We start from the raw sequence: 21,263 nt of genomic DNA, 5'->3' as shown, positions 1-21,263 counted from the left end.
TTCCAAGTCTAGAAGGGTCAATAACATTCCTGGAAATCGGTTAATTGATATGAAACTCTAACTTCGTTTTTTAGTTAACTATATCTGTATATCATGTATATGGAGAAATATACAAATTAAGAGTTCACATAAGTAAGGAAAACAGTGGATAATTAGAAATTTTCAGTCTAACAGAAAATCGGCCAATGATATATGACAGTCTAACTTAAATTGGTTTCTAAATCAACTTTACTAAGAGATATACCAAATATGAGCTCTGACATTATCTTCAAACACAGCAAACAAAAAGCAATAATTCTCTCCTGAAATGGATCACAAGAAATGATCTGTGAGTCATCAATAAAAAGAGACGGACCAAGCTCATCATCTACAAGCACAGCAAAAATAAAGAGGCTCATGGGCTTCAACACTCACATGGTAACTCTAACCAAATTTTTTTGGAAAAAAAGGCTTTTAAATGATTTTCTTATAATAAATAAAAACATTAAATAATGCATCATCTTGACCCCCTGGAGCCATGATTCCTGCACTGCCTTTTGAGGCCTGAATTTTAACATGATGAATCATAACGCTGTTGATTTTTGAAAGATTATAATCCCATGCAAAATGCGTAATCTCATAACAAGCCCCCAATGTGTCTCCAGAGATTCCATGATTTGAAAAAATTAAATTAGCTCTAACTGAGCATTTTTACATATCAGTTTACAAAGTTGTTATGGTAGCGTGGTTGGTAAAGTGCTCACTTGGTGATTCGGAGGTCATGAGTTTGAAACTCGGCCACGACTAACCTATATTGATAAAAAATGGGTAGCAACTGTTCCTTCACCATGTAAAATGTATTCCATCCCCTTTGGTAGTTTTCAAAGGTTCTATTTCATATCTATTCTTAGGTAAAATTTAGATTCCCTAATGTGATCCTTCCCTGTCCCAATGGACCTGTTTACTCAACTGGAGGAACAATTTTGAATCTGCACAATCTGAGGCTTTTAATCATACATTTATACAATTGGTCAGGGCCTTACTTTTCATAAGAATAAGTAATTTTTTTTTATTTTTTCCTACATATTTCAAATGTTAAAAAAACTTTCATCAATTAATTATTGTAACCCCATCCTATCCAGGGAACACATTGATTTCAACAAATTTAAATCTGCACTACCTGAGGATGCTTTCAGATAAGCTTCACTTTTAATGATCCATTGAATCTTTAGATTTTTTAAAATTGACTGTCAATTTTCACTGGCGGGACAAATAGAGACAGAAGCGGGGCTTAGGGCACATGGATTTGTGGAATCAAGAGTATTTAAATAAAAGGAATAACTGTCAGATTTTTTGGTTTCATGATATACTTGGCAGTGCATGATAATTTTATGCATACACTCCTTTGGTGTTTAATATGCAAATTATCATGCAAGCCACTCGATTGATTACATCAGTTATTCCTTAAAAACCAACAACATTACCTTGAAATATCAGCTTTAATATTTATAATGCTTTACAGGATTTTGACTGCTACAGATAAGATTCTCTAATTCCCCTTAATTTACCACAGGTTGTTTCCTTAGTCCTATTGTTCATCCTTTTCTATGCCCTACTGGATGACCTGTATCTCCTCAAAATCAAACGACTACCCCCGGGGCCGCTCTCCCTGCCCATTATAGGGGGATTGCACTTGCTGGGCCAAGAGCCTTACAAGAGTGTGGAAAATATGGCTGCCAAGTATGGTGGCATCTTAAGCTTACGGATTGGGGTACGAGAAAGAGTTGTTTATGTTACGGATCCTGACCTTGCCAAACAGGTATGTATAAATGTTTCATTCAAAATATTGATGTTAATGGAGTGATTAAGGGCAAAAAATAAGTTTCAAGGTTAGAAAATCCCCCTTCCTAAAGAGCCAAAGAAATTTATATAGAAATGCAAATCATGAAATCTATATAAAATCTGAATATTTATTAAATCAACTTAAAATAGAGTATGTAGCAGTAATGAGTATGTAGCGAAAATTAGAATGTAGCAATAACGACAATTTTGAAAATGTAGCAGTAATGATACACACCCTCTGGTACATACGTCATTGTAAATTTAAACCCCGATGACAAAATCACTGAAAAATGATATGCACTTTACAATACATATAATAAAGGTAAGAAAAGCACTTAAAATATGATATTCAAAAACATATGAGCCAAAAAAAAATATAACAAAAGAATGAGTAAACCTCCATAGCCAATCAGAAACCAGAACAACTATTGTCAGAGAAATGTGAAAAATGCCACCAACAGAAAAAATGTGAAACATTCGGGGATTAGGTACAAGTTCATTTGGGAGAAAACAAGGATAAAGTTTTTAAAATATGTACAGTATTATCTGAAGTGAATGTACTTTTGCATTTATTCAAGTTAGAGTTTCATAAGCAGACTTGTTGAAATCCTTCGGTCCTGTCGGCAAGGCCGGTAAAAATTTGTCTGGACCGATAACATTTCAGAAAACATCAGTCCAGATGACCGTTTGAAAAATACTTGAGCATAATGCAAATTTAATAAAGGTCGGGTTCGGAATGAGTACTTAAAGGTCACAGACACAAAAAAATGGCCGCATACGCGGCGTGTTGACAACAGCCAAGTAAATTTGTTATAACAAAGTCATAAAACATGTCATTTATGTCTATGTTAAAGACTCTCTATCCCAAGAAAGGAAACTTGTTAGATTGAAGGCTATTGAAAATAATAAGGGGCATTTTGGTGCTGTTATTCATTTGACTTTCTCAGTATCAAAATAAGGTAAAGCATCTGGTTAACAAAAGTTTGACTGGTACAGTATTATTTGTCAGTGAAATGTCTGACAGTGATTAAAAAATTTCTACAAGTCTGCATAAGCATAATATACCTCGTTTTTTATACACCATGCATATACCAGAATGTTAACATAGCTTTGAACCCTATCAATTGATCAAGCAAGTAATTTTCACTAGACAAAAATTGAAAGAATGTATTGCAATTGCAGCAATACGAGGGGATATCAAAGAATTTGTGGATTAGCTGATGCAATAATTAATACTATTTTTAAAATCATTGATGACAAGATTAATAAGGATCAAAAAACCAACAAAAGTTTAAGAATTATTGAAATTTTCAGCTTGATACCTTGATAATTTTCCAAATTATCATTAAATAAAAAAAGCATTACATGATCACCCCGCGCTGTCGTCATTGAGTTTCATGATTTCCGACGTCATGTTCGCTCCATCGTTTCAAGCCACGGTCTAGAGTCCGCAAATAGCTTTCTCCTACCCATGATGTTTGATTAAAAAAAATGGCTTAATCTTGAATATTACCGACTCTCTATTGTGATGTTATATTCAGTCAATGACAATTTTAGTTTCCATGGCAATTGAAATCAACATTAATAGTATAAAAAAGGTTTTTGGTACACTGTGATTGGGTACTTAAAGGTCACATCAAAGTTCATTATCCAACTATGCTTAATACTCGCATTGGTCAATATTTTAATGAGTTACGAAATATTCTCTTCTCATTCAACCATGGCCAGAATGGGAGAGGATCCTACATTTTGGCCATGGTTTGCGACAATTGTCAGCTCCCTCTACATACTCTACTTATCTTGATTAGGAGATTCCCTGAAATTCAGTAAAGACCTAAACCTGTTTTATTTTCAAAATTTTACAATGTCATAAACAGCTTATTTCAATGCATATAATTTTGTAAAGGGGGAAAGATAGTCACTTGATTATACCAGGCTGAGCATAATTTGCTTGTCGGTGTTCAAAGTCTAAAACACAAGATCAACGTCACTTTTCCATGTGACTGATGACAGCCTGTCTACAAATCAACATAAACAATGTGTCTCTTCTCTCTCTGTATCTATATCGGCACTAAAAAAAGTATTCGGGGTGCATTTTATTTGTCGATCTGCAGCAAATTGTCTGAGCAATTACCAGACTTTCAGATGCTAGATGCTCATATCAAGTTTTTCTCAGTAGCACTCAGGTAGAAAATATATATGTTCTAGGCTGTGCAGCCTGGACATACTATACTGCTTATAAAAACATTCACAATTCATCAAAAATTAAAACTTATGAGTTATTGTTTACTTTGTAGATAGAAAAACTGATGCTTATTAAATATTTAAAAATTCACTGATGTACGTACCTCAAGCGGTTTTAATTTTACCACACTAGTCCACAAACTTTTTGATAACCCCCTCATGTATGCAAGGTTTTCATGTAATATTATGATTAAGCTATTTTTTACAAAGCAATTCAACATTTACCTTTTACAAAGTACCCGGTATATGTCAACCTTACTCAGTCTATTAGTATATTAAATGATATTAAATGATATAACAAGGATGAACTACATTGTTTACTTTCAGTTGCTTAGCTCGGAGTACTTAGCAGATAGACCCTCCTTACCATTTTTTGACATAATATCTAAGGAAGGTCACGGCATTGGTTCTCGCCCCTATGATTTCACATGGAAGCTCCATACCAGGATAATCTACAGTAGCATCAGTAAACTTATACAAACTCAGCTGGACGATGTTTTACGGAATTCCTGGGAATACTTATTCAAAACGTACCTCTAATATTCTTTCTATCATCTGCATACTATGATACACACATCCAAAAAAAGTTTATAATAGTGAATACAGTCAAAAGTACCAGGTACTTACTTCCATTAAATTTTGGAAAAAAAATTCTATTTAAATGATCAAAATATATTTTCTTCTGTGCATAAATCACCACTTCACTGCCAATGGAATTTATTTATGGTAATACCTTGACATATGTTTAAACATGTATCTAAGAAAAAAATCAGGCTGTCCATTTTTCATTATAATTTCCAGACTTGAAGATTCAAAGGATGAGCCTATTTCACCAGAGACAACAATACGCACTGCAGTTATGATGACCATGGGCAGGTTTATTTTTGGACATGAATATGCCTCAGCAGATGACCCTAAACTGCGGCTCCTTCTTTGGTTAAATGAGGAAACTATGAGGGGAGTCAGCCCTTTGAACCATGTCAATCTCATCCCTGGATTACAGTATATCAATCTGCCATTCTATCCAAACTACAGGAACTTAAACATGGTACATGATATGCTGTATATTAATGACTTATCTTAAATATACCTTTAAATTATTTCTTTCATTACATTTTCATGTCATAACACATATTTATTTTACATAGGCTAAAGAAAATTTTCTAAATGATGAATTCGAAAGCCACAAAAAAAAGTTTGATGGTCGAACGGTTGACATCATGGATATGATAATAAAGGAATTAAAGGAGGATGAAAAGGATAGCATGAAATTCCGACAAAAACAAAGAGAAGAATTCCTCCTACCTCAAAATTTTCTCATGTCCATATTTACATTAATTGTTGGAGGTATAAAGTCTTCTTACTGTATAGATTTCTTATTTTTCACGAGTATTTTTATCGTGAATGGGCTCTTCAACAGCAAATCGCGAGAATATGAATTTGTGAATGGACAGTTGATAAGAGATTTAATATAGATTTCAGCACCATAAAAAGAAAGGCGAGGAATTTAATGTCGCATGTGATGCTTCTCGCGAAATTACGCGATAATTAATTCCACGCATATACGAGGGTTGTTCGAAAAGTTCGTGGACGATGTCAATCTTCGTTATATTACTCACTGGAAATTCAAAACAACCACATTATAATATGTAAAAATATTTGTTTTGTTGATGTGTGAAGTTTCATTTCATTCGATTTAACACAAATAAATTTAATTCATTTTAAAATCAACATGTTTTGTACCCAGTTGATCATACCTATACATTTCACACAGAATATTCCAATGATCATTAAATTCTATTTTTAATACTTGACATTTAGTTTTTAAGAATTGATCTCATTGTGAAATTTCCTTTGTAAAGGTTTTAATTTCTTTTAGTACTCAAAATCTGCTATCACAGGATAAGCAACTCTGAAGCGCTTTTGTCTTTCATTTACGTTTCAAATTTTAAAGTTTTGTTCAGATGTTTACAGTAAAACCGTTTCTTCACAGGTCATTCTCATCCGATACGAGTCTCTGTCACTCAAATATTGCCTGCACTATTTGTACACACATGCACAACTCGATTGTGACATATTTTCCTGATTCCTATAACATTTTTTAAGTTTATTCAGAATTTTACCAGAGAAAAACACAAAATTGCTTCGGTATCTGGTGCTCCGTGACGCTCTAAAACGTCATCGTTTTTTTTCGTTTTTAATAAGGACTACTTATCTTCTCAAGTTGATTTCTTTTCAACAAAGCAAAATATAAAACCATAATTTTGTACACGTATCGATGTAACAATTCTTAATTTGAATTTCTAGGTAGTTTTTAATTTTTCCTCCATTTTACAGAGAATATGACTATAGTCATTATTTATTGTAAAATGACCTTCTCCGATTTTTGCATTTTTAAAATCTGGATAAGTTTTTAATCAATCGTAATATTTTGTCAAAATTAATACATATCATTTGGATTTATTGTTAAAATATGTCTACCAAATTTGGATAACATATGACGTCTAATAAAAAAGATATGACAGTTGTCCACGAACTTTTCGAACAACCCTCGTATTTAGGAATTTACAGTATTTCAAACATGAACATTTCTGGTATAGCTAAAAAATGTTCTATCATTAAAGTGCCAAGGGCATTTAAAAAGAATCTGTGATAGTGAATACTTATTTTGGAATGAAAAGAATGAATATTTTGTTGTAAGCTTGACTTCATTATAAGCATGCTTGCTGTAAATCACACACTTTCAAGGGCCACAATGCTTCTGAGTCTTCCTCAAGTCAAGTTACAACTTACAAGAACTGGTATAAGCAGATGAAGAGTCAGCATGTCTAGCATTATACCGACTTGTTTTGTAGGGGAACAAACTCTATCAAACAACTTACTATGGCTTCTGCTGTACACAGCGAAGCATCAAGACTGCCAGGAGAAAATAGTGAAAGAGCTTAGAAATAATGATGTACTAGCCACGGACTTTGTACAATTTCACCACAAAGAAAAATTTCCATACACAAGTAAGTCATAGATGAAAGTATTTTCATCACAAAGTTTGAGATTTGTATGCAATCTCTCTTCATTTAAGCAGCTGCATTTCAGATATAATCCAGCTATTTCATTTCTTCCAATATTTGACATTTTTTTAAGAATAAATATTCAAATACATGTAAAAAGCATTAGATAATTTGAAATGACCAATATTCAGGACTGCAAGACAACTGTCTTCCTCATTTAGTCCTCACTTGTCAGCACTGTTCACAGTTCAAATCTCATCAAAGTGACTTTCCATACTCTTCTTTTTATAACCTTATAAGTCACTATGCAATTAATGTTGATCAATCACATAAATATTAAAAACAATCAAAACTTTGAGTTGTTCAATTATATTACTAAATAAGTATGATAAAAATTGTGCTGGGTAATTGTAATTTTTTTTTCATTTTCTGCCATCATTTAATTACAATAGATAACGATATGTAACATGAAAGTTCAGAGCTTTCAAAACTCATTATTTTAAAACTCCAGTGAGATAATTAGATTACTTTTCTATAAACACTGATAAACTTCTGAACACTGTCTCATCCTCCAACTTTAAACATGTTTGACTTTCTCGAGAATTCTATTTGAAAGGCATTCCTTTTCTAAAAGTCAATAGTTAATAAATATATTTTGCTGTAATTTTTTTTTTTTTTTGCTTGCAGCTGCTTTTTACAAGGAAACCATGCGATTTATCACAACAACGTTTTTTGGAGTTCCCAGAACAGCCTCTGCGGATATCCATGTTAATGGATACACTATTCCTAAAGGTTTACATTTATATATTCTCATAATTCTATTCTATTCTTAAGGCTGTGTAAATTAATTTCTTGATTTCATTTCTAGCTTGCAGAATTTAATACCAGAAAATAAGAATCAGCAGCCACATACAAAAAGCACAGGCGTTTGTTTCATACAGTACGCTTGTTCCGTTCTGGAAAAATTTATGTATTTGATTTTGGTGTTTATGTTCAACTTACTATTCCCGCTCCAAGAGCTTTTCATGTGTACAGATTTTATTGATGGTGGTTTACAGACCTGACAGTGTATGTACATTTGTAATTTCATTTTCATCTTTATATAAGTGATAATTAGTGCCCTTTTTTCTTTATCTATGATGAATTAAATTTTATGCACTTGAATATTTTGTTTTGAGTGAATTATTAGATGTTGTTTGTGTACTCCCTGGCCTATTTGCATGTGCTACATTGTATTGTTTATGTTTTGTCATTGTAGCATCTACGGTTTATTCCTACAGAATAAATTACGTTTACTAGCTCTCTGTGTTCACAACTTTTGGGGCAGCATAACCCTAGTTTTCCACTATATAATAACACTGTAGAAAACTAGCGTACTGCATGAAACATGCGCCTGTGACGAAAAAGTCAGGAGATAAACATGCATTAGTACATGCATTAGTACATGTTTTGTAGAAAATTAATTTGATTGCATTTTAACATGAAAGGAAAAATTTGTTTTTTCTTTAATTAGTATTAAAAATATGTAAAATTTGAATTAGTTGTTTAAAAAGAATATTAAATATATAAATGCTTTAATGAAAAAAAATAAAATCCCCCTTTTTAATCCCATATGATTGTATAATTTTTATTTATTTCAACAAATAGCATTTTGTTCTTGTGGCTTGATTATTATGCGAAATAAATTCATTCATTTTATTGTACAATGTATTACAAAGTTTAAAAAAATCAATGTAGCATTTTTGTATATATTTATATCTTTTTAAACTAGGTACAACAGTTTTCCCAAACTTTTGGAGTATAAATCACAATGAAAGATACTGGTCCAAGCCACATGAATTTCAACCAGAAAGATTTCTTGAGCTTGAAAATCTACATTCCTCAAATATTCCAGGCTTTATCATCTTCGGATATGGCCGTCGGCCTTGCATTGGAAGTCAAGTAGGCCGGGCTTGTCTCTTTTCATTTCTCTGCAATATTATAAATAAATTCCATGTTTCCCTCCCCCCTGACGAAGATCCTGACATGAGAGGCCATACCAGATTGGTTATAGAGCCCCCCAGTTTCAAGGTGATCTTTCAAAAACGCGCTTAACTTTTAATTTTTGTAGCTGTATTCCAATCTTTCAGAGACATCAACAAAATAAATTAGAATCAATAACAATGAATGATCATGTATTTTGTTACAGTGTACAACATACTTTGACTGAACTTGTTTTTTGGTCATTTTTAATACCCAAGACTTCAAAATATAATTTGACCTAACAAATGTAAAGAATTACACTTAAAATGAGACAGAATCATCCGTCCTTAAGAGTAAGTTATAAGCATGTTTGATTCTACATTGTTGGTGTTTTAGCCTGCATTTACTCTTTTTCAAACAGAAATGTGGCATCATACAGCCTATAGAAATAAATGAATGAATCATAATTAGTTATTCCCAGGAGGTAATTATTTCTTGTAAATTTCTGATTAACTCCAATAAAAAGTTCATTCATTCTTTTTTTTGTATTTAATTTTTGATAACTCTGTACCTTTGAATCTAATAAAATGTTATATATAGAAAAAATATTCCTTGTTTTGATTTTTCAAGTCAAACTGCTTCAGTATCAAGTGACTTCCTATCTAATGGGAACTTATACATTCCTGCATACTTTCTATTTTTTTTATTTAACTGTTAAAGACAGTTAACTCTGGCAAAATCTTGAGACCATAAACAGCTTTATTTCAATTTTTGACACTGAAAAGTGAAAATACCACAGACATGCTTTGATCAGAAAAGCTTACTTGACTCCATACTTCATGTGACCTTAATTAAAACTTACTTTCACTCTTCAGTAACATTTTGACATCCTCCACCAGATTTTCGGCACTGAAGTGAGGCACCATTCCGACACTTCCCAGGAGCTGGGCTATTTTCCTTCTGACCAGGGCCTCCTTTTCTTGTTGGAAATGTTCTATAAGTTCCTGTGTAACATTAACAAGCACCTGGTCTCCTTCAGTGAGCCTCTCCTCAAACGTCAGTAACTGCTGCAGAGCTTGCTGGGAATTGGCTACGCCTTGTAGATTAAGATGAACTTCTTTTGCTTGGGGTCCCTGCACCAGTTTAAGCTTCTTGATGGGCTTTGGTTCTTCCTAGATGAAATTAGATATCATACATGCTTAGCAATGTTCATGGAATACAAAATACAGAAATCCATCAGGGTATTTTTCTATTGTCCATTTTATGCAACTATGATAACACAAAAACAGTATGATGAAGTCTCGCTATCAGACAATACACAGCAATATGCAGTCAAGCCTTATTATCTTGAACTTGATGGGACCGAGATAACTTTGAGATACTGAAGGTAAAAGAATTCAGAAATATGTGGTTAGGACTTCTCAATCACTTTGATATATCCATGGCATTCAAGATATTCATGTTCTTGATACCGAAGTTCAACTGAATTTGTGTATTCTTAATGTGTCTTACAGAGATTCAGAAGTCAAGCATAGTATTTCACCTTTTCTTACCACTGAGAGAAATAAGATACATGTATATGCAAATGAAAATTTCGACATAAGAATATATGTATTTTATCCCATTTTACTGGTAATAAAAAAGATGGTACATCAATTAGTTTTCCGATGTTTACTTCTATAGAAAAGACCATCCATTCTTACAAATGTAATGGGAATATTATTAATATGCAATACTGACAATTAATCACTGAAGTACATATGGTTGTACATATATTTTAATGCATTGTAAACTCCCACTTCTTTCTATTGAACATTCTAAATCTGAAGATGTCTTCACCAGATGAACTTTGAAATTTTTTTATGCATGTTATTTTTTTGAGTTTGATTCACAAATATTTTCTTCATCTATTTAGAGCTATTTACCATTTGCTATGATTACAATATCTACATATACACTGTTATTCACTGAATTTTTAACATCCTTTATTTTAGCACAAAAATTACCAAAAATAGAAAAATGATTTGAAGATATTTATCTTTATTTTGATCATATTGATTAGGGGTACCATGGTTACATCTAACTCCCATTCAATTTCGGCCCCATCCCACTCTTTGAAGCCTATAAAATATACAAGCACAAGTACATTTTTCTCCTTCAGCTATTTTATTGAAATCAAGTACACTTTTCTCCTTCAGCTATTTTATTGAAATCTACATATACGTTAAAGGTGAAATTGTACCTAACTGCATTCAAATGTTGTGTTTAAAACATTGTAATATCTAGCTGGACTTCCCCATTATGAACAGATCAATGAAACATACATAAATAAATTCATATGCTTTTCCAAGCACCGGCATGACTTTCTAACAGACCAATGAGCTAAATGAGTTGCATTAAGAGTGAGCACCACAAAAACATAGGGAAGTTGAATTGGCTACACATATTTCTGAGTATCGGTGAATATAATTTTCATGTGCATTTCTTCACCCAAAAAGGTAAACGCTGAGGTTCCACATGTATTATCATGGATAAAAAGACTCTGATAGTCATTTAAAGTTTGAAATGTAGTAGAAACAATGTGTCTGTGATAAAATGTAAACATGTAGAATACCAACACATTTTGTCCCTCAATGTCCCTCTGTCAATGGATTGGACATTTGATTTCAGTAAGTTACTTTGTGCAAAATAATAATTATAGCCATGTAAAGTACTGGTAGATTCCTCTGAATGCATATCGCTATATTGTACTAAGGTCTGTCTTTTCTTTTTTCATTAAAAAAATGTATTTTCGCACACAAAAAGGCTATATATTGCTGTCACTGCTCAGTCTAGAAAATTTTTGAAAAGGGCAGTAATCCTCATAAATAAAATGTGTCAGAACTATTAAAAGGCATCATATTCACTCTTGTTTGAAAAGTATACAAATGGTAAAATAAATATGATTCATCATAGAAAAAGGGGTCGCAGAATGTTGTTTTGGTACATCAATCTTTTCCAAAAATATTTCGAGAAACAACCATAATTTCTTAAGAACCCTCTCGACACTGCACACTAAAGAGCTCTGATTATATAGCATTTTTTTGCAGTTAGATTGATCCGCCCTTATTACTTAATTCCAATAAATAGAAATTTACAGTATATGACTTAATTAAAGTATTCTTAACGTTTTAGAAGGCCAAGATTAATAAATTTGTCATGGGTCTCCCATCTCAGGATATTATAACGCAACACAATAGTTCCTCAATAAAGGTTTACATAATTTATTAGCTGACAATTACGATGATAGATGAAATATAAACGAACGAACAAAGGTGACCTACAATGAAAATGACACACTCGTACAAATTCACACACACTAATATTTATTTAATTTCAATAGTTAAAATCAGTATTAATATTAAATTATTCTTACCAGTCACATCAATTAAGGCACTAAGATTCCGTAAGGAATTTCTCAGACAAACTGCTACTGGATTTCTCGCAGGAGAACATCCAAAATTATCGTCAATGTATAGTCAAGATTGAAAAAGAGATAGTCCATGCATAAGTATATATACCAGGATTCACACATGCGTACATAACTACCACACCCCATACATACTGGTTTTACAACTCACATCCAGGATAATAATAGACCACAAGACAATTACGTGTCACCCTGTGACAAATTTAACACATTATTTTCATGTATTTTCTCAATGAAAGTAAAAAACAGTGATTTCTGGCCATTGGTACTGTGTTGCGTTTGAAGATTTTTCCTAGGGGTAAATGGCATGTACCATAGATTTGAAATTAATTAGATAAGCTCAATATTTGCACATTTATTCAATATAATTTTCTCAGTGTCCCAAAAACATTTTGCACTGGTGTAGAGAGGGTCCTTAAGGTAAAAATACTAACACATATACACCCATCAGACTTATATTCCCTGATATACCTGTACTACTTGGCTAAATTCTGCAACAGCTCTTTTCTTTAGAAGTGCTGCCATGTTAAAAATGCTTCTCTTTCTCCTTCATAGAGTCTGAAAAATATTCAAATATTCAGCAGTTCTTTTATTTTCAAGTTGTCTGCTAAAAAAAAATATTATATGTAGCTAGCACAGCAACTCTATAGAGAAGTGTGCTAAAAACGAAAGAAATTAAATTCCTATGTTGATCCTGGCTTTCACGTTTTGATCCTTTAAATTTCAACAGCTGAACATTAAGAAAATCAAGATTTAGTACTTACAGAAAACTCAAAGAACAAAAAAAAAAGTAATATTTTCTCACAAGGCCCACGGTCTCTGAGTACAATGTACTATGTTTTTTTCAGTCTTTGATGGTTTGACCACATTGGGACCATCTCGAACTACAGTGGAGTCGCCAATTCCGGGTTGTCTCCAATTCCGGGTCACTTGCCTGTATTTTATGCCTATAGTGTTAACATTTAAGCACAAAAAACTTAATGAATATGATGGTCATGAAGAACTGGTCTTTCTGTTTGTAATTAATTACAAAATTTTAAATTTCACGTTTAAGAGAGCATCCTACAGTCGAAATTCTGAAACGCACCCATTAAGAACTTAGATGTTTCTGCTGCGGTGACGGGCTACTTTCGTTTTTGTTCGCTGCAGGAAGGCTGATATAAAAGTTCTAGATAAATAATAAGAGCTCAAAAGTATGGCAAATGCATTTAGTTTTAACTCAGAAATCAATCATAATGATCACTGCTCAAAAAAAATTATAATGATTGTTAAATCTAACTGTATTATGTTCTCCAATTGCGGGTCACGCAATCTCGTGGCATGAACATGTCAAAATTCTATGTACAAAACCAATTGACAACCATGTATTTACCTTGATTATCAAAAGTATTCTAACTGGAATATATTTTTTCTAAAAATTAAAATCGAGTTAACCCTTCAGATGCATTATTTAATAAATGAATTTAATTGTATTATTCTTAATCCTAATACATTTTTTTTAATTCTGCAGACTGCAATTTGTTTTGTTGCAATTGTTTTAAAAATAATTTAAACATATTTCTGTGGTTGTTTTACTTTTTTTCCAAGCTGCATGAATTGTTTTATGTTTCAACATCATAATAATCGTGTTCCAGAACGTTCCATGAATATTACTTGAACATGAAGTCACCTGACCCGGAAATGGAGAAAATGATTCGTAACTGGGGACGCAAGGCCTTGCTGAAATACCCCTGTATATATTGTTCCCGTGTAGCTATTTTGAAAACGAAAAGGTGTTTGGATGACTCACTATTTGTTCTTTCAATACATATATTGCATAAATAGAACAGATTTGCAAAATATCCACGAAACACCCTGACATGACTCGGAATTGGCGACTTCACTGTATATGAATACTGCACTCACTCCCACTGGTCATATTGTACAATACTAAAGCACTGAATTAAGATAAACAATAGATTTATAAATTCAGCTCAAGAGATTCTGAGCAAATTTGAATCCAATAAATAAACCTTTAAAATATAAGAAGTGGAAGCATTATGATGTTGATCATATACATTCAACGTTTTCAGGCATCAAACGGTTCCAATTTACTAGGAATAACAGTGTGAAATAATTAAAAAGATATAATTTTACCTAAAATAATGAATATATTCGATGTTATATGGATTGAATTTCATACAATCTGTTTTAAATGAGTTTAACTAAAATGAATATTTTTCCAAAAGACATTGGCGGCCATCTTGATTTGATAAGTAAAACATAAAATACTCGGATAAAGCAATAGTAATAATGAGCTAGGATTATGCGTGTGTATTTAAAAATTATGACGGTTACCTCAATAAATTTATAAAATTCCATATAATATTTAAGTAGCATGGAGCAGAGATCAACAGGGGAAAAAATTATTTTCCATATACAAATAAGTACAACCTGTCAAAATATATACTGCGTCTGCATGATAAAAACGTTTTAAATCTGATAGTTTAGCCAGGCAAGTAAAGCTTGCTTTTGACTTAGAATTATTGTAAACACGTGTGAGGGAAAATGGGAAAAGAAAAGAAAGAGAAAAGAAAATCTGAGGGCGGCGAAGAAGTAGAAGAAAAGGACGGTAAAGAGGCTTGGATAGAAAAAACAAAATATCTGAGTCCCATTTCCAAACCACTTGCTCCTAGAAAACTCACTAAAAGACTTTACAAAGTAATCAGAAAAGGTAAAATGTTTATTTTGGAAAGCATTTACTCAAGAGTGGAAAACCTTTTCCAATAGCCAGTTATTTGGACTTGCAAGAAGACAAAATAAGCCGGTCTGAAGAGATTTTATTCAGTCCTAAATCAGGGCTCCCACTGGACCGAAAATATTTTTCGCCACTTTTCGCAACACAAGCTTTAAGAAAAGGCATACTTACATCTGATTTCTCGACAATGCAATGCACTTTTTGTTATTCAGTTTTTTTATTATGTTTATCTGACACAGATATTGTTTTAAAATTGTAATGATTAAAGCTTATGGTAGTATCCATTTAAAAAAAGAAAAAAAAATAATAATGTTGGAATTACACAATTAATTTGATATTGTATTGATATCAGACAACTCTTGACAGAAAATGTCCTCTTGTTTACATTTTTTTCGCCTGGGAAGGAGGGGGGGGGGCGGGGGCTACAGACCTAGTAAAAATATGACATTTTTTTAAAAAAATAGAAATTTTCATCATTTCATTAATCAATTGTGAAAAGAAGTAAATTAAAAAGTAATGAAAATTAGGTTTGAAACTTAACAACTTGGAGACTCCAGGGTTTAATAATTATGCAAGCTCATGTTATTGTAAATAACTCAGTGTAATTTACTAACTAAAGATAATTCTGTTTCCAAACCAGTTTCTTTTTCACCCTTTGTCAGTTAATAGTATATTAATGTATACTTTTTTAAATTTACTTTAGGCAAAATTTGAAGCCATTCTTTACAATTTTCGTCATGTTTCCCTACTTTCGGATTTAAAAAAAAACGATCTACATAGATCCAGATTTTGTTGATAAAAATCTTTTATTTACAAACTTCATCTCCGAATAACACTTTATCCCCCCTTGTTTAATCCAAATTATATTATTTCAAGCAATTTTGTAACCCTTTATTGCTCCAGCTAGTTACCTAGTCAGCACTGTTCGTTCAAGCGAGACGTGATTTCCTGTATGTAGGTTTCAGTTTTCACACCTCTGCTGCATTAAGTAAACAAAGGGACGTATCTGTGTACATTGAATAAACAAAGGAGCTAACCAGGACTACACAAATTTTGTACATGGTACATCTAAAAAATTAATTTTCGCCACTTATGAATTTCTTTTCGCCACTTTTGAAAAAAATTCGCAATTGGCGACAATGGCGAATCACAGCTCGAGCTCTGCTAAATTTTCTGTCGCATAAGCAATAAAAAAAGAGCAAAAAAAAAAAAGTTATTTACTTCATTATACATCTTTTACTTCATTTACTCAGTCTCAATTCTACGGATTTGCATTCAGATAAATACTAAATTTACCGCTTTTTGGGTCTGGACAGGTGGATACATGTATGCTAATTCAGCATAGTAAACGCAATTTTATTGAAACAATTATGAAATGAATAAGGGAATTTATATCAATTTAGAAAATGTGTCTAAAAAATTTTAAAGAAATTTGACCTATGTATCATGTATCGATAAAAGGATATCAACATGATCAATGAGAACCAAAATCTAGGACAGTCGGGAGTCTTAAATTTACCGCTTGCCCCAACTGTGCTTAATTCTTTCTGTCATAAGTGTACCTCACTCAATCATCATCAAGTATGCAGCTTCAAATGGTCACTCCTTTAGTGTAAATTCATTCATACAATAACCTTTACTCTTTGTGGCCTAGCTGTGGCAACAAACCTTTTGTAAGGATAGAAATTGTACATGTATGGTAATATGTATTTTATGCTTGTGACAATTTCATTAGAGGTGTTATTATTTACAGCCCAGTCAAAGAAAAACATTGTGTCTGGAATAAAATTTGTACAGAAAAGCATTCGAAAAGGAGATCATAATGGGTTTGTATATATTTCGAAATCTTTTTTTTTGGGGGGGGGGGGGTTGCTTTTATTATGTCAATATAAATGATATAAATTCCTTCATGGAAAACTTACGTGTCAGCTGGATTTTATTGCATTTAAATTTTGCAAATGCGAATTATTCATATACGTTAAATTTATTTTGAAAATCAAATTATAAATCTTATACATTTTATGAAAAAGAAATCAAGTACTTTTTACCTTGATCCTTATCATGTCAGATAAGCCAACAATAAAAAATGATTTGTTTGATGTACTCCGTCAAAATTGCCCCTACCCCAATCATTTTTTTCAGCACTTTGACTTTCTATTTTTTTTTTCATTAATTTCCATAGAAATAGAATTTTTCATTTTAAAGCTAAGGTTTATAATTTATCTCTGTAGGATGCTTTCAATTGAAAGTTTTTATAGCTACCAAATGTGTAATGAAAACAATAAACTGCTGAGTCTTCAATTTCTATGACAGTTTTCAATTTGTTCAATACTGCTATCTAAAAAAAACTGCCTACCTACTCACCTTGAAAAATGTGGGTCGGAGTACATCAAACAAAAATATTTTTAATGATGGCCTTATTGTATGTCATTGCGTCTGTTCAGATTACAATTAAATGAGTGTAAAACTACTCGTATTCTGTTAAGACTTTGTTTTTTTTCAGGATTATGATTCTGGCTGGGGATGTTTCTCCAATAGATGTCATCTCACATATTCCTGTCCTTTGTGAGGAAAATCAGATCCCATATTGTTATGTTCCATCTAAAACAGTAAGTCTTGACAAATACAATATCGATACTGCTATTTTCCATCTAAAACAGTAGATCTATAAATTCAAAATCCTTTATTAATGTTTATTGCTTTGTTCCATTCAAACCAGTAGGTCTTTATACTGTACATACATGCCAACTTTCCTGATTTAGGCGGGATTCTCCCGATCTTACCCAGCCATTCCGCTATCACGATCGTGAAAGCAAAATTACCCCTAAATCCCGATTTGACCATTTTTCGACCAAAATTTCCAATTTTCCGACTTGACCCGAGTTTGAAATCGGGACAATCGTGAAATCTCGTTAACCTCTCGTATTATCAACCAATGAAATTTCCCGAATTCGTCACGCTTAGGTCGCGTGTAATTTACCTATCGAGGATACCTACCTGTGTGTACTGTGACGATTACGCAGTCAATTATGAGCATGTATCATGTTTTGATAACAATTAATGCTATTCTGGGGTATGGTGGAGATCAATCGGGAATCTCGCATATCGATTCACCATGGGTGCAACTCCACCACGAAAAAAGAGTAGATCAGCAGCGAAATACCGGGAAAAATGGGAGGCTGACGCAAGATTCACCGGATGGTTGGCGAAGTCAAAACAAGGACAGGCTCATGCATACTGCAGAGTGTGCAACAGAGACTTCAGGGTTGACCATGGTGGACTGAATGACGTGACAAAGCATATGAACACAGCCCTGCACCAAAATACTTTGAAGTCGCAGAATTCGACACCGTCTGCCAGAAACTTCTTCACCAGTTCAAAACTCGACCAAGATGAGGGTAAGTTGACAGATATATTATCTTTGTGATAATGAACAATTTACATGCATTAACTTTGAATTAATTTTATATTTAAAAAAAAATCTAAATTCTTTGTTCAATGTTGTAGATGTGATACGTGCCGAGGTTTTGTTTGCCAATTTTGTGGCACAGGATAACCTCCCGTTTCTTGTCGCAGACTGCTTTACCAGGTTCCCAGTTATGGGGAAAGTAGTGAAAGCCATGCTTACTGTGCCAAACTCCAATGCTGAATGTGAGAGAGTATTTTCAATGGTGAAGAAAATACAGACAGAGACCCTGCTAATTTGGATAACAAAACCATCTGTGCTCTGCTTACCACCAAAGTTAACAACATTCAGCATTGTAATCTTGTGAAACCTTCCAAAGAATTGCTCCAGTCAGCAAAAAAGGCCTGCTTGTCTTATAACAAAGACTGTGTCTCTTAGTGGTGATTAATAAGTGTATTATTGTTTGTATCTTGACTGTGATTGAAACTTCTGTTTTACCTATTCTTACCTGAATTTTGATAGTAATAACTACATGATGTTCTTTTAGTTTGTAACATTTTATTTATTTGAATCATAATAGTAGCTATTTTAGTGACCAGATTTTAACAATGCAATATTGTTTTCTTTATGCATCATGTGCCACTGTATTTTTCTTAAATTTGTTATTAAATTGTTGAAACTGTACAAGGTACTAGTAATAACTACATGTACATGATGTTCTTTTAGTTTGTAACATTTTATTTGCTTGAATTATAATAGTAGCTATTTTAGTAACCAGATTTTAACAATGCAATATTGTTTTCATGTTTCATGTGCCACTGTATTTTTCTTAAATTTGTTATTAAATTGTTGAAACTATACATTGTTTTGGTTGCTGAATCAGATTCAGACTTATGTTGGTAGGTGCATTAAATGATATGAAAGAAATCAGAAGAAAAATGTTCAAATGAGGAACATGTATTATGTATAATAAATAATGATATAGATATCAGTGAAAACACAATTAGATTCAGGTTCACGACAAAATGTCGCGAATTTAAAGCTTTGAAAATTGTCGTCACGTGCAAAATCCCCCATGGGAATTTTCAAAAGTTGGCATGTATAATACATAGAAAATTTATACTGCTAAGTTCCATCTAAAATAGTAGGTCTTAATTAATGCAAAATCCTATATTGCTATATTCAGTATTGAAAACAGTAGATTTTATTATTAATACAAAATCCTATATTGCCATGTTCCATTTAAAACAGTAGGTCTTTATAAAATCCAGATCCCATACTTCTATGTTCCATACAATACAGTAAGACATAAAGTTTAGGATGAGCTTTTTGTTGATAAGAATATTTAAAATATGTTTATGTAGTCAGTTCATTTGATATAAAATATAGTTGTATATAATATTTCAGGATCTCGGTGCTGCCTGTGGAAACAGAAGGTCCATGAGTCTTCTGATTGTTAAACCTAACAAGGATTATGAGGAACTGTTTGAGGAATGTAAAAGTGAGGTAGAAAATCTCCCCATGCCAGTCTGAGGAACAAGTTAGTCGTGCTGAGGACCAAGAGAAAATCATCGTTACTGACTGTAAAATAGTGTTCAAGACATTTCAGTCATTAATTCCATGAGATGTTTCATAGCTACATGTAGGACTGTACATGTTAAAGATTGTTTTAAATTTGTTGTAAGTTTGTGTACATGTACATCTTGTTACAAATGAAATTTGTTAGGCAGGATACATTTATATGTATGTTCATAATCTGCTTAATATTATATGTCTAAAAAAAATGTCTTGAAATCAATCAATAATTTTACAATTCTATTTGTGAAAATAACAGTTATAAAATTACATGCTTTATATGTAAAAGATTACGTGTAGATGCATGTACTGGGTATTAGAAACTGTTTTTATTGGAGATTAGTACTGTATTTTGGGTTCATCACTGCCTCATCTTTTACAGTGACTAACAGTGTGTTATATTTAATAAAAATAGAAACTTGAATTTCTTAATGCAATTTATTGGTAATCTCATAATAGTGTTAATTAGGAGTACATGTACACATATCACCAATATTAGAATTATTTTACTGCTACATTCAGTTTATATAAATGTGGTCAGTTTTATATGGGTTTTAAATGTCAAATACCCCCAGGTACATGTAGTTATCAGTTTTATCAGATCTGTAGAAGTTTGTATGCAGTACACGATAAAGTACATGTACTAGAAGTTTGGTATAAAAGACAGATCTGTATATATTTAGGCCATCTTTAAAAAGAGCCATAGCTGCCTTACCGACGATTCGGCCTACTCAAGTATTTAAAAGGAAATCACCTGTTTCTATTTATAGATACATGCACCTTTTCAATTCAAATCAAACTACATGTATGTAATCATTTGTGAACCAGTGTTATATTTTCATAGTTGCAAGTTTGTTGCATGACAGTAATTTTACTTGTCCAATACTCTTATTCTACATATAAACAAGATTGTTTGAAAATTTTAAAAATAAAACAGGCTAGCTGCTATGACTTTGGGTCATTAAAATAGTTTAAGACTGTTTTTCCCCAAGATACTTTGTATTGTATGTTGTATTATATATCTCTTTTAGAAATTATTTA

At 32.4% G+C, this 21,263-nt stretch overlaps 4 protein-coding genes across 4 annotated transcripts in view; 3 read left to right on the top strand and 1 right to left on the bottom strand.

Moving 5' to 3' along the window:
• Positions 1–9,550, top strand: part of LOC134275547 (probable cytochrome P450 516B1) — a 23,850-nt gene extending 14,300 nt beyond the window's left edge. The window contains exons 2-8 of the mRNA XM_062757822.1: positions 1,553–1,798; positions 4,393–4,595; positions 4,867–5,113; positions 5,214–5,412; positions 6,921–7,076; positions 7,761–7,865; positions 8,845–9,550. Coding sequence (XP_062613806.1) covers positions 1,553–1,798; positions 4,393–4,595; positions 4,867–5,113; positions 5,214–5,412; positions 6,921–7,076; positions 7,761–7,865; positions 8,845–9,167 — 1,479 coding nt within the window. The 3' untranslated portion in view covers positions 9,168–9,550. The remainder of the gene's footprint in view (positions 1–1,552; positions 1,799–4,392; positions 4,596–4,866; positions 5,114–5,213; positions 5,413–6,920; positions 7,077–7,760; positions 7,866–8,844) is intronic.
• LOC134275546 (integrator complex subunit 4-like) overlaps positions 1–14,760 on the bottom strand; it is a 74,309-nt gene extending 59,549 nt beyond the window's left edge. Inside the window, exons 1-3 of the mRNA XM_062757821.1 lie at positions 14,641–14,760; positions 12,976–13,062; positions 9,898–10,207 (exon numbers count right to left, since the gene is read on the bottom strand). Coding sequence (XP_062613805.1) covers positions 9,898–10,207; positions 12,976–13,029 — 364 coding nt within the window. The 5' untranslated portion in view covers positions 13,030–13,062; positions 14,641–14,760. The remainder of the gene's footprint in view (positions 1–9,897; positions 10,208–12,975; positions 13,063–14,640) is intronic.
• A 250-nt stretch (positions 14,761–15,010) lies between these two features.
• Positions 15,011–20,646, top strand: LOC134275545 (H/ACA ribonucleoprotein complex subunit 2-like protein). The gene is made up of 4 exons (XM_062757820.1): positions 15,011–15,217; positions 16,995–17,067; positions 17,745–17,850; positions 20,055–20,646. Exons 1-4 carry the CDS (start codon positions 15,052–15,054, stop codon positions 20,178–20,180), a joined length of 471 nt encoding a protein of 156 aa, XP_062613804.1. The 5' UTR covers positions 15,011–15,051; the 3' UTR covers positions 20,181–20,646.
• On the top strand, positions 17,983–19,014 carry LOC134275539 (uncharacterized). Its single transcript, XM_062757815.1, has 2 exons — positions 17,983–18,639; positions 18,749–19,014. The coding sequence occupies exons 1-2, from the start codon at positions 18,357–18,359 to the stop codon at positions 19,012–19,014; spliced, it is 549 nt and encodes a 182-aa protein (XP_062613799.1). The 5' UTR covers positions 17,983–18,356.
• Positions 20,647–21,263: the final 617 nt, after the last annotated feature.

The sequence above is a fragment of the Saccostrea cucullata genome, unplaced genomic scaffold (genome assembly GCF_032062105.1).
Source record: "Saccostrea cucullata isolate Sc308-1 unplaced genomic scaffold, CSIRO_AGI_Scuc_v1 ctg201, whole genome shotgun sequence".
NCBI lineage: Eukaryota > Metazoa > Mollusca > Bivalvia > Ostreida > Ostreidae > Saccostrea > Saccostrea cuccullata.
Note: the sequence above shows the minus strand (reverse complement) of the source record. Positions and strands in the feature narration are given on the sequence as shown.

Coding starts and splice junctions, on each gene's coding strand:
- LOC134275545 (XM_062757820.1), top strand. CDS start 15,052: ATGGGAAAAGAAAAGAAAGAGAAAAGAAAATCTGAGGGCGGCGAAGAA. Junction 17,068..17,744: donor CGAAAAGGAGATCATAATGG/GTTTGTATATAT, acceptor GTTTTTTTTCAG/GATTATGATTCTGGCTGGGG. Junction 17,851..20,054: donor GTTATGTTCCATCTAAAACA/GTAAGTCTTGAC, acceptor ATAATATTTCAG/GATCTCGGTGCTGCCTGTGG.
- LOC134275539 (XM_062757815.1), top strand. CDS start 18,357: ATGGGTGCAACTCCACCACGAAAAAAGAGTAGATCAGCAGCGAAATAC. Junction 18,640..18,748: donor AAAACTCGACCAAGATGAGG/GTAAGTTGACAG, acceptor TCAATGTTGTAG/ATGTGATACGTGCCGAGGTT.